Source organism: Camelus ferus, chromosome 29, assembly GCF_009834535.1.
Source record: "Camelus ferus isolate YT-003-E chromosome 29, BCGSAC_Cfer_1.0, whole genome shotgun sequence".
Lineage (NCBI taxonomy): Eukaryota > Metazoa > Chordata > Mammalia > Artiodactyla > Camelidae > Camelus > Camelus ferus.
Genome location: NC_045724.1, coordinates 18,942,390 through 18,954,958, shown reverse-complemented (window position 1 = coordinate 18,954,958; position 12,569 = coordinate 18,942,390). Strand labels below are relative to the sequence as shown.

Below are 12,569 nucleotides of genomic sequence, written 5' to 3'. Positions count from 1 at the left end.
AAGTTTATAGTAATAATATTTCCCCTATTTTTATCCCCAAGGAAAGTGAAACTGTTTATATACCATTAATATTATAAGTGATTTTTGCTTTGGTTAATAGGAAATAAAATGAATCTAAATCAGGAAGTAACAGTCAATTCCCAATTATAGAGAAATTAAAAAACTAGAAACTATAAAAAGATCCCCAAAGAAGAATTCGTTTGCTGTTCTGTAGAATAAATAATGTCTATAATAAGATACTCACAGTGTCTTTTGAATCTTACAAGAAATACAATTTTATCTAGGATCACTTCCATGCTATGTAAAATATTGGTATTCTTCTAATACAAGAGCTCTTTTAAGGAAACTTAAGTGTTTGACTAACTTTTAAAACATCTAGTCCCCTACTTGCGTTTAGGGAGGAAAGGGAAAAGCTAAAAAGAAAACTGCATTCTGCTCTTCTAGCAGCAGCATTTGGAGAGATTATTTGCAAGACGGTGGGAATGACCACAGACATCCTTCCCGAGGGGCCGCTGCACCCCCACTTCTCACACTCGGGAGTGTTCCTGAAAGAAGCCCTGGGCTCGGGTTCCCAGCACGTGCTGCCGGAAACACAGTGCCGACTTTTCCGAGGGCCTTGTGTCCCTTTCCCCTTTCAGACCGGGGCCGCTGCTGAGCCCTGTGTTGGGATCCAGGTCCTGTGTAACTACGCAAACAGTGTAAATAGGCAGGAGCCCAAATAGTAGGCTAGAGGTAGGGTAAGTGGGGAAATCTGGGAGAACCTAAACCTGACATTCCAGGCCACCCACAGAATCACTAAGAAAGCGAGTCCTCTGTTAGACAAAGCCCAGGCCAGACGGACCCCCGGTTCCTTCTCCTTGCATAGGAAATTCTGGTCCTACTTAGCCATTCAGTGTTTTGATTCCCTATGTAATCCTGGATTTTTCTTAGCTTTAGGCCAATGTATTCTCTTTCCTATCCTCTCTTTTTCTCTAAAACACTTCATAGGAAAGCCTGGAGGTTTTGACAGTGTGTCTTATGGCAGCAATCCCAGGAACATAAAACCCTCGTACACCCCACCGTGTGTCTCCTCACCACTTAACCCATATTCGAGCCGCTGCCGTGTAACACGGGCTGCTCTTGTCAGGCGAGGTTCACCTTCTGCCCAGCTGCCTTCGCAGCTACCTCTGTATCTGGTTCTACTTATGCCTTTTCCTGGATTAATTACACAGTTCTCTCTGTTGCAGAACAGAAAGGTTAGGACTGACTTCAGAATGATGAAGTCGGTATGGAGGTGAACTGAGCATTCCAGTCTCTTTTTGACCCATACAGAGAAAGTGGACTTGAGCTACGGTCATGAGCCATTTTGGATAATAGGTCAAAAATGCGCCAGTCCATTTACAGAGTGTTTCACTTCCTAGCAATGAATGTGTCCAATCAGAATGGATGGAGGCAGGAGTGCTAAGGGTTTGGAATCAGTTCCTTTCCTCTGGGAACTTTTCACTGCCACTCAGAGGGCAGAGCCCCCTGGCTCCTCCAAGTTGATGCCTCTATGATTTCGTGTATTAATTAGTAATTATGTCCAAATTCTGCCCTTACAAATCGCCCACCCTTGGCAACCCTCTCCCTTGTTCACAATATCATTATTATCTACATGTTAAATACTGCTTTCTGAGAGTCTCCATATTCTTAACTCTGCCTGACAGGTTCTGTAAAATATATTTAAAGGAACCTGCCCTTTGGCAACAGAGTACAAAAAAAAAGTTTTATAGCTACAGAGAGGAAATATTTCCTTCCCTGGCCACACCTACACATTTCTCTCATTTTCCTCCTTTTTGGCAGTTAACGTTTTTGCACTTCTGTAGGTCCTTGTCTCACAAGGTGTTTGCAAAGGGTTTGTCTTCGTTTCCTAAGATGTTGCTGTGAGGAAGGGCACTGAACATGGAGACCTCTAGATGTCAGCAAATTCCAAGCCTTGAAAGTTACGTAAGCTGTGCTTCCTCCCACGGATGCTCATTCCTCCTCATCCAAACACCAGCCATCTTTCTTGGTCCCCTTCCTGTGCCTCTGTTCCTGGCTTTGTTTCTCTTCTTCCCACCACACACGGGGCGAGCAGCCCATTGGAAATGTGAGAGCCAAGTCAGGCCCCCAGCTGACTTCTCTGTGGAGGTTCTTGGGGCTCCGGGCTGGCCTGGCCCATCTGTCTCCTGCAAGGCTGACCTCTGGGCCTGCCTCCACGTGGAGGCCCAGTGGTGCCTTGTCCTCCAGTGAGGGAGCCGGCAGAGGTTACGTATTCAGCTGTCTTGTGACTGAATCACACGCAGCGCCAGCTTCCTCCTCTCTGTCGACAGTCAGTGCTTTGTGTCTTCCAGGGGCTGACACCCGCACTGCCAGGATCCCAGATGCCGGGCCCATTCTGGCAGACACACTGAGGAAATTCTTATTCGATCTGGATGTTGACGATGGCTTAGCTGCCATTGGTTACTCCAAGGCTGATATCCCCGCGTTAGTGAAAGGAACGCTGCCCCAGGTAAGAGATGCGGCTCATCCTCACTCCCCTGTAGGGAGCACACAGCTATGGGAGAGAGACAGTCCATGTGGAGCATCTTAGGAGAGGAGATGAAAACCTCAGGGCCCTCCAGAAGCTCTGAGGTCTCCACACCAGGCAGCAGCTCTCCCTTTCCCCAGTGGGAGGGCACCAAGGCCCCCTCACCTTTATATTCTTCCATTAAACTGTGGCATGTGTGACACTTTGTCGCTGTAACAAAAGGATCCTTTATAAAACTTTAAGGCAGAAACAACTAAATTTATCTTGAGTATAGCAGAATTTCACTTTTCTCCATTTATGCTCTTTTAAGAGAACTCTATAAAGCTATGTAAAGCTATTCCAAAAAGGCCACTATTATTATTTTCCATTATAAAAAGTTACACTTTCTACTATTTTTTTAAAGAATAGACATGGCCTTTAAATTTTATTATTACCTTTTTAATGGAGTTAATGGGGATTGAACCCAGGACCTTGTTCATGCTAAGCATGCACTCTACCACTGAGCTATATCCACCCCCTGCCTTTAAATTAAGATGATTACAAAATCACTTTTTAACATATTTGGGAGACTGTGTTTTATACACAGACATCTTTACATAAGTCTATCACTTCGAGTCCTATTTCATTTATTTATATGTTCCTAAAGAATTTAAACTGAGCAACTATCCTTTATATGGGAGAATCATAATAGACGTAAAGTTTCCCCTCTCAAGGTTCTCATGAAGAGAGTTTATCCGACATTGGACCTCTCTTCCATTTAGGACCCGATACCCTTATGTTACAGTACCAGAGCCTAATGGGCTGACCCCGTTCACTGTAATTCACCATAAATCACAGAGTTCAGAGTCATGAGATGACACCATGCTTACTAGGCCTAGAGTGCTCACTTAGTCCTCTGTCCAAAATGGAAAAGGCAAGGATCACTTAAACACTGTAAGGATATACAGAAAAGATGAAAACTCTAATTCAAAAAGATACACGCACCCCAATGTTCATAGCTGCACTATTAACAATAGCCAAGATACAGAAAGAACCCAAGTGCCCATCAACAGATAATTGGTTAAGAAAATGTGGTGTGTACACACACACACACACACACACACACACACACACACACACAATGGACTACTACTCAGCCATAAAAAAGAATGAAATAATGCCATTTGCAGCAACATGGATGGAACAAGAGATTATCATACTAAGTGAAGTAAGTCAGAGAAAGACAATTATCACATGATATCACTTATAGTAGAATCTAAGAAAATAATATAAATGAATCTATATACAAACCAGCAATAGACTCAGAGACACAGAAAATAAACTTACGGTTACAAAAGGGGAAAGAAAGGGGGAGGGATAAATTAGGAGTATGGGATTAACAGGTACAAACTACTATACATAAAACACACAAGCAATAAGGATTTACTGTAAAGCACAGGGAACTATATTCAATATCTTGTAATAACCTATAATGGAAAATTATCTGTAAAAATCCGTATCTTTAAAACTGAATCACTTCGCTCTACACCGGAAACTAACACAATATTGTAAATCAACTATACTTCAATTAAAAAAAAAACCACTATGAGGATATGAGGATAAGGCACTTCTGCCCAAAGTTCCTGTATCCATCCCTGACCCTGGAGCAGAGTTGACAGTGAGAACATCCACTCACACAGCATCCTGCTCACCACCCATGGCAGTGCTTTTCCCTCAGTCCACTCCAGTTAAGCACAGGCCTCAAACTGGCTTCTTCTCCAGCAAGCAAGTGCTTGAGTGCTGAAGACCTCACCACTCACTTTAGATAATATTTGTATGGATTGGGTTCACAGCCTTATCTGTCCATATCTACCAGGTGGATCCTAGCAATGAACAAAGTAATTTAAGGCAACAGGGAGTGGTGGGGACTTTGATGAACTGGAAAGCACATGACCCATCTCATTGGGTGAGCAGCTTGTTAGCTACAGTTTATTATCACCAAGCATAAATTCAGGTCCCAGTGTTGGCAGAACTTGAGATTTTTAAGGAAAAACAGCAATCTGGATGTGTGTGTTGAACCCCCTGATTTTCCTATGTACAAACCAAACATGCCCCATGACCCACCGGTTTCCCTGACTTAGAGTCAGGCCCAGCGAACTCAGCTGCATTCAAAAATACAAGTGAGTGAGAAAAGGGGAGTCTCAAAGTATAGCAGACCCCCTAGTTCTAACTCATAGTCCTAACCCGTAAGTCCAAGGGTCCAAATAAAAAATATGACCATCACAGTTATTTTATCTAAGCCTACTAGATTTAAAGTTCCATGAAGGCAGGAGCCTGTCTGTTTTGCTCAACCATTTTCTACAGCACCTAGCGTGGGCTAGCCAACATCTTAAATAGGCACTACCTGTAACCCTCTCCCCCTAAATCTTCTGTCCATTTGAGCTTAATGGCTGAATATGGCCACTTTTTGAGCAATTTCCTTAGACTCAGTAGGACTCAGCCAATGATAAGGAGTCATGAAAACCTGTCCAGGGACACCAGAGACCAAGTGGTCACCACGATTTTGATGTAGCCTCTGGCTCTTATAGCATGGTCCCAGCAAAAGTGTCCACTCTTCAAGGGGTTTTCTGAAAAGTTCTTCTTGTTTAGCCCGGAAAACTATTCAGGGCTTTGTGTTGATCAGCCTCCAAGAATGGTATTCATGATTTTCATATGAAACTGGGTGACATTCTTGGCCATTTAGTTGCTGGTGGCAATGGATCTTCCAGCCATCAGCACAGACTGGCAGGTGCTGACGGTTTTAATTCTACTGTGCTCAGACTTCCACTTTCAAAAGCTGTTCCCAACAGCAAGAAATTCAGACTAACATTCAAGACCATCCACTAAAATAGCAAGTTAGTTAGGTATTACTCCGAATGCCTCAGTGCACATGTCATACTGGGAAATCACACATAACAGAACCTTAATTAGACAAAACCAATTTCTTAGTTTCACAAAAGATGCAAGGTGAATTGACTCTTTCGAATACAAGTCATGTCTATAAATAGGAAGCCAGGATTTCCTCAAGCTGTATTCATAAAGCGGCCCCAATGTGTATGTTGCCTTTTTTTCCCTCCCTTTGATCATGTTTTCATGATTAGGAGAAGAATAGTTAATTTTCATTAACTGGCACTAGTTCGACGTTGAAGTCAATTTGAGATACATATATACATAGAGAGAGAGAGAGACAGAGATGTGGGGGAAGGGGGATATTCAAAGGAATCTTAGAAATAAGCTTGCCTGTTTTGCAGTTGAAGAACTGGCTTTTTTTTAGGTGTTCGGTTTTCTTGTTTTGTTTTGTGTTTGGCAGCAGTGGACATTTTATAGGAATGCTATGGCAACTTCAGGATTTCACCAATGCAGCAGATTAATCGTCACTTATTAGTAGCTACAGGATTTAAGGTAGTGAGAGGGATATACTGGTTCCTGCAGAGAACATTGCCAGAAGGGTTACTGCATGTAGTCGACATTTGATAAAGCTTCTTTTATGTTCAGCAAGGAGGGATCGGCTTCCTCTGGAACGAACAACCGAGCCAGTATTCTCCACCAAACAGCACAGCCCAAACTGGTGGCGGCGAATAGCAGCCCTGTGTACAGGGGCTTCCAACTGCCGTGGCCAGGCTGCAGAGGGAGCAGGCGAGAATAAATTAATCTTCCAAGCTGGACTTCTGAAACCTCTGGAAAGAAACATTTACATTTCAAATCAAAACATTTCATTACCGAGGAGAGCTGTCTACCAAAATGAGCACTTCCACCCCCTGGCAGACAGGCCAGCTGAAATGTTGTTTTATGAATGTGCTCAAAGTAGTAGTCTGAATTTATTTCAGTGCCCATGTTAATCAGCTGTCCTTCAGTCTCATGTGTCTATAAATAGCACGTTTTGGAACACATCTCAGTTCTGAGTCGGTAGCTTTCATATGGCATAGCTGGTATTTGCCAGGATACAACACAAACTTTATGTCGCTGCCCCCATTTAACCCATCGTTGGGGGTTAGAAACGTGAAAGAGAATCTCTCAGCTTGGCCTGAGCTGAGAGTTCTGAACTACTTCCCCAAAGACGAGCAGGGTTGTTTTAAGGGCCTCTGAGCTCATCAGATAAGACTCTCTCCCGCTGTGAACAGAATAAAGTGGCAATCTTGGACCATGGCAAAACCGAACTTCAGTTCCGGTCTCTGCCGCAGACATATACAGACATAAGTCACCACGAACATGTCTCTGCCTTGCGGTGGATTTTCAGAATTCTTTAGGGTCTCTAAAAGATGCGCTGGGACATGAAATTTTACCTTGGCTTCAACCATACTCTTTAGCATTGCCCCCCGTCCTTCTCCCATCTGTCCATCCATTCTTTTTTTTTTAATTATGGTAAAACATACCTGACATAAAATTCACTATTTTAATCATTTTTAAATGTCCAATTCAGTGCCATTAAGTACATTTACAATGTTGTGCAACCATCACTACTATCCATGTCCAGAACTTTCTTCTAATTTATCTATTTTTATTGAAGGATAGTTGATTTATAATGTTGTGTTAGTTTCTGGTGTACAGCAAAATGATTCAGTTATTTATATATATACGTATATATATATATTCTTTTTCAGATTCTTTTTCATGATAGGTTATTACAAGATATTGAATATAGTTCCTGTGCTGTACAGTAGGTCCTTGTCATTTATCTATTTTCTATATAATAATGTGTATATGTTAATCCCAATCTCCTAATTTATCCCTTCTCAGAACTTTTTAATCATCCCAAACGGACGCTCTGCTCTGCTGCTAAATGGAAAACATTAAGTCCCTCTTCTCCCCTCTCCCAGCCTCTGGTAACCACTATTCTACTTTCTGTCTCTATGAATTTGCCTATTCTAGGTACTTCACATAAGTGGAATCATGCAATGTTTGTCCCTTCGTGTCTCCATCATGTCTTCACTTAGCACAGTGTCTTCAGTGTGTCAGAATTTCATTTCTTAATATGGCTGAGTAACATTTCATCGTGCGGGTATGCTGCGTTTTGTTTATCCTTTCATCTGCAGATGGACACTGGGCTGTTTCCACCCTTTGGCTATTGTGAATAGTGCTGTTATGAACACTGGTGTCCAAGTATCTCTTTTTGGCCCCTGCTTTCAATTCATTTGGGTATATTCCTGGGAACAGAATTGCTGGATCACAGGATAAGTCTATGTTTAACTTTTTCACGAAGTGTGAAACTATTTTCCACAGTAGCTGCACCGTTTTATACATTCCCATCAATGATGCACAAGGCTCCCAGTTTCTCCACATCTTCACCAACATTTGTTATTTTCCATTTTTTTTTGGCAGCCGATGTAATAGGTGTGAAGTGGTAACTCGAGGTTTTAACTTGCATTTTCCTAATGACTGAGGATATTGAGCATCTTTTCATGTGCTTATTGGCTATTTACATATCTTCTTTGAAGAAATATCTGTTCAAGTCCTTTACCTACTTTTGAGTTGAATTGGTTGGGTTGTTTGTTATTTAGTTGTAGCAATTATTTATAGATTCTTGATAGTGTCCTTTGATGCATAAAAGTTTTTACTTGTGATGATGTCCAATTTATCTGGTTTTTTTCTTTTGTTGCCTGTGTTTTAGTGTCATATCCAAGAAATCATTGCCAAATCCGCAGTCATGAATATTTTCCCATTTTCTTCTAAGAGTTTTCAGGCTTTAGCTCTTACATGTAGTTCTTTACATTTAGGTGCATTTAAAGTTAATTTTTGTATACATCCTTCCTTCTTTTTATTCTTCCTTTTACCCCACAAATACTTATTGAAGTCTTACACTATACCATGAATTGTCTGGGATACAGTGAAGAAGATAAAGTCCCTCCCCACCCTTGTGGAGTTTACATTCTGCTGAGGAAGATAGGCAATGGACAGCTAATCCAATGTATAAATCAGTACAAATGAAATTATTTCAGACAGTGATTAGTGGTATGGAGGAAACCTGGGTGATGAGACAGTGATTCCACGTGGGACAGTGTGGCGGGCACTCCAGTGAGGGTGGTCACAGGCGGCCTCTGATCGGTGGTGGAGCAACCACGGGAAGAGCTGGGAGCAGCACTGTAGGCTTGGGGGAAGGCCCGGGTGAAGATGAGCATCTTCTTGGGACTGGGGACGGTGGGTGTAACTGACATGAACGGAGGGAGAAGAGTCAGCGCTGGGTGAGAAGCAGGGCCAGGTCCAGCTGGGGCGAAGAGGACATGGTTTTGTTCTAACTGCAGTGGGCAGGTTTCAGAGAGTGTTAAGCCGAGGACCACATTTGTAAAGGGGAAGACTCGCTCTGGCGGCCGTGGGGAGAATGACCTCTAGGGGGCGATAGTGCAGCAAAAGTGGAAACAAAACTCCAAGAGGCCTTTCAAGTAGGGCAGGGGTGGACAGTGACGAAGACGGGTGGTGGAGGAACGGGAGGCGAGAAGTGGTCAGATTTGGGATTTATTTTGCAGGTAGATTGCACTTGTAGGAAAGGCAAGGAGGAACCAAGGATGACTCCTAGGTTTTTGCCTGAGTGACTGGGTGTCATTTCTGAGAGAAGGAAAAACGGGAGTCCGAGTCCTACCTTGTACGTGTGAATTTTGAGATGCCAGCATCTCCCTCCCATCATTTTTATTAATCCAGCCAATAACTGGTGAGCACCTGCATCTTGCGTGTCAAGCACTCTTGGGCGCTGAGCACGGCTCTGCCCCGAGCTTCCCTCTTCTACCACAATGCTTGCACACAGGGGCTTGTCATAAAAAAAAAAGAACAAAGAAACCTACAAAAATGGGACCAAAACACTGGCACATTTTTTAATTTCATTTAGGCCTAGAAATTTGGGCCTACATTTTCGTATCTTTTAATCCTCTGTCCCAGAGGGATTAAGGAGCCACTGACGGGAGTGTAGACAGCAGTAGGATGTGCTGGTGTCTTTGCCGACTCCACTCAATAATCATCAGAGAAATTCAGGAAATCACTGAATTCTTTTGGGAAGGTAGAGATAAAACCTTAGGTAATATTAAAAAAAAAAAAAAAAAAAGAGTCACTTGTGGCCCATAGCCTGAAAGCTAATGTCCTAGTGAAAGTCTTTTTGAATATACCTCAAATCCAAGTTACAAACACACAGTCTTTGAAGTCAAGGGTGACCAGATGTTTTCCTTGGCAGCACACGCTGCTCTCCGCGCACGGAGAATCTGGCAGAGGTGGCTGACCGACACAGGGCTGGTCACTGCTGGAGGTGTCTTTCCCGAGCTTGGCTGGGTTCTGTACATTTGAGCAGAAGGCTGTTCTCAGGACCTAAGGCAAGAGTAATGCCTTTTGAAAACTTTGCGGGAAAGAGGCATCACTTGATAAACTTCTGAGCTGAGGATCAGCTTGGTACGAAGCAAACAAGAAACAGGATTTTTGAAAATATGACTATTATCTAGTCACTGTTTCTAATGACCAAGTTCATTTACACACCTAGTTGCTTTTACGAACTGTCTCTTGATAGCCCTGGGTAACTCTCTTTGTTTACTGTTTCAGGAAAGGGTCACCAAGCTTGCACCACGCCCTCAGTCAGAAGAAGATCTGTCTGTTCTGTTTGAAGCGTCAATGAAACTGTACTAATTTTCATTTTCATGGAAAGAATTACCATTGGCCATCGTAGTTCTGAAAACAGAAGCTGATCTGGCAAGAACTGTGTCTTTTCATGTCCACATATAACTTAACCTGTTACTAATTTGAATGAGATGTAAATTTATCCTGCAGAAGATTCCTTGATGCTCCAAGTCCAGCTACTTCCATAAAATGGGCTGGACAAATGTCCAGTATGTGGGACCCCCAGCTCAACTTCACAGAACCTGCCCCAAACCTGCGGACTGCCCCTGGTCCATGTATCAAAAGAGCAAAAACTCAGTATCCATCAAAACTGTTAATGCATCTATCCTATGTCCAATAATCAATCCTTTGTCTAGAAATTTATCCTACATGAATACTGGCACAAGTGTGTAAAGAAATATGGCAAGGACATTTCTGGCAGCACATTTTCTAATAATGTAAAATTTGAAAGAATTTAAGTATTCATTAATAGTATATAGATAAGTAAATCATGGTGTATTAAATAATGGAGTTCTATTGAGCTACTAATAAGAATGAAGTAAACCTACTAGAAATACGTCCATGATAAACTGCTAAGTAGGGAAAAAGTAAGTTGTGGGACAGTTATATATTAGTAGTCTCATTTTTACTTTTCAAATTATATATAAAGATATGTCAATATCTACATAGAAAGGTTACACATCAAAATATTAAAAGTTATCACTGAAGAAATGGAATTTGGAGGCTAGATAATTAAAAGAAAATGTTCACTTTATATTATATACTTTCACTTTTTATTTTACAAACATCTGCATTGTTTAGATTTGTTACAATAAGCACATATTTTCTAATTTTTAAAAGGGGAAGAGAAAAGAAAGGTATCACTTTGCTGTTTTAGGGCAGATTCATATTATTTTATAAAAATACTAGTAACTAATATTAAAAAGGCAAAAACAAATCCGAAGGGCTGGAATATTACAGGTGGACCCTCTGGTGAATAAATTGTTCTTCTGAGAAAAACACGAATATCCTACATGGTAATTCCCTCTTTGGAAAATGGTTCTGGTGCTCAGAATAAATGAATTCAAAACCAGGCCACGTTGTGGTTTACAGACATCAGGACGCAAGTCAAGCCTGAGTAGCCTGATCGTCTGCCTCCAGTCATGTCCCGTCTACAGAAACTGTCCACGGCTGAGTTTTCCTCACAATGGTGACCACACTGGGGTTTGCCTGCTCGAGCTTTGGCAGTCTGGATCTCAGTGTACTTGCATATTTATTCGTATTTTAAATTGGATTAAAGTGTCAATCAAATAAGTATGTAATTACAACAGGGTGGTTGTTTTTTTTTTTAATAGATGAGTAGGGCATTACCATGCCATTCAGCCCTCCCAGGCCCACTTTATCTCTAGAAACATCTTCATTCCCTTGGGATTTAAAAAATAACATTTAAATATTGTTTATTTGGAGTTTCCTATTACAAACATAAAATATGTTCAGTACCAAAAACTATAATACAAAGAGAAACACAAGAAAATATTTGTTCATATTATACCATCCAAAGATAGCCACTGTTAAAAAAAATAACCAAATTTTAAAATATATGTTCTCCCAGTAACTTTGTATGCATATATAGATAATTATATATGTACTTTTTTTTTTTTTTTACTTAGAAACGGTATCATGAAGGTATAGTTTTAGTTCCTACAGAACGTTCAAATTTTTTATGCCAAGTGCCCAAAAAGGCAAGCACGAGACAGTTCCAAAAGAATTTCAGCCATACCTCGCAGGCTATATCTAGCTAAAATTCCCTCCAGCTTTTTAGGAGAATCTGAGAAAGAAGCTTTGTGAAAAAGGCAGAGAACAGCTAAACCCTCTGCCCATCTGAGATCCTTCGGGAAACTTAAGTAAAAGTTGTTAGTGAAGGTTTCAAAAATACATTTGGCACAGCAAAAACATATGTCCCCCACCCCCTCCCCAAAGAAAGTTCAGGTAAATTCTAGACATCTTATAATATGTTCTGCACGATGACGTGGCACCCTTAGGACAACAGAAGAGCAGACGTCCAGGAGGTGGGGAGGGTACAGCTCAAGTGTAGAGTGCATGCTTAGCATGTATGTTGTCCTGTCCCCAGTACTCCTCTAAAAATAGAGAAAGAAGTAAACCTAATTACCTTCTCTGACAAAAAAAAAAAAAAAAAAAAAAAAAAAAAGACTAGAAGTCCAGGGCCCTGGGCTCCACTCCAGTCCCTTGGTCTGACTAAGTCTTATTTTATTCAGTCAAGGCCTCTTCTAGCTTGAAAATACTACGACTAGATTTTATGTGCTACCTTGTCCTTAGTGGGAGGTTTTGAGTTTAGGAAATTCAATGTAAAATAATTTGAGATATGAAAATGCATTCTCTGTCTCTCTTAAATGTTCGATGCCATTTCTACCAGTAACCAGCTGTCTCAGTGTGA

General features: G+C 41.4%; 1 protein-coding gene across 7 annotated transcripts in view; it reads left to right on the top strand.

Moving 5' to 3' along the window:
- ADHFE1 (alcohol dehydrogenase iron containing 1) overlaps positions 1-11,442 on the top strand; it is a 30,432-nt gene extending 18,990 nt beyond the window's left edge. For 3 of the 7 annotated variants that reach the window (XM_006193746.3, XM_014566901.2, XM_032469889.1), the window contains 2 exons: positions 2,352-2,509; positions 10,061-10,144. In XM_006193746.3, coding sequence (XP_006193808.1) covers positions 2,352-2,509; positions 10,061-10,144 — 242 coding nt within the window. Of the gene's footprint in view, positions 1-2,351; positions 2,510-9,006; positions 9,189-10,060 lie in introns of all 7 variants that reach the window. The other 4 variants (XM_032469888.1, XM_032469886.1, XR_004315932.1 and 1 more) reach the window with 3 other exon arrangements.
- Positions 11,443-12,569: the final 1,127 nt, after the last annotated feature.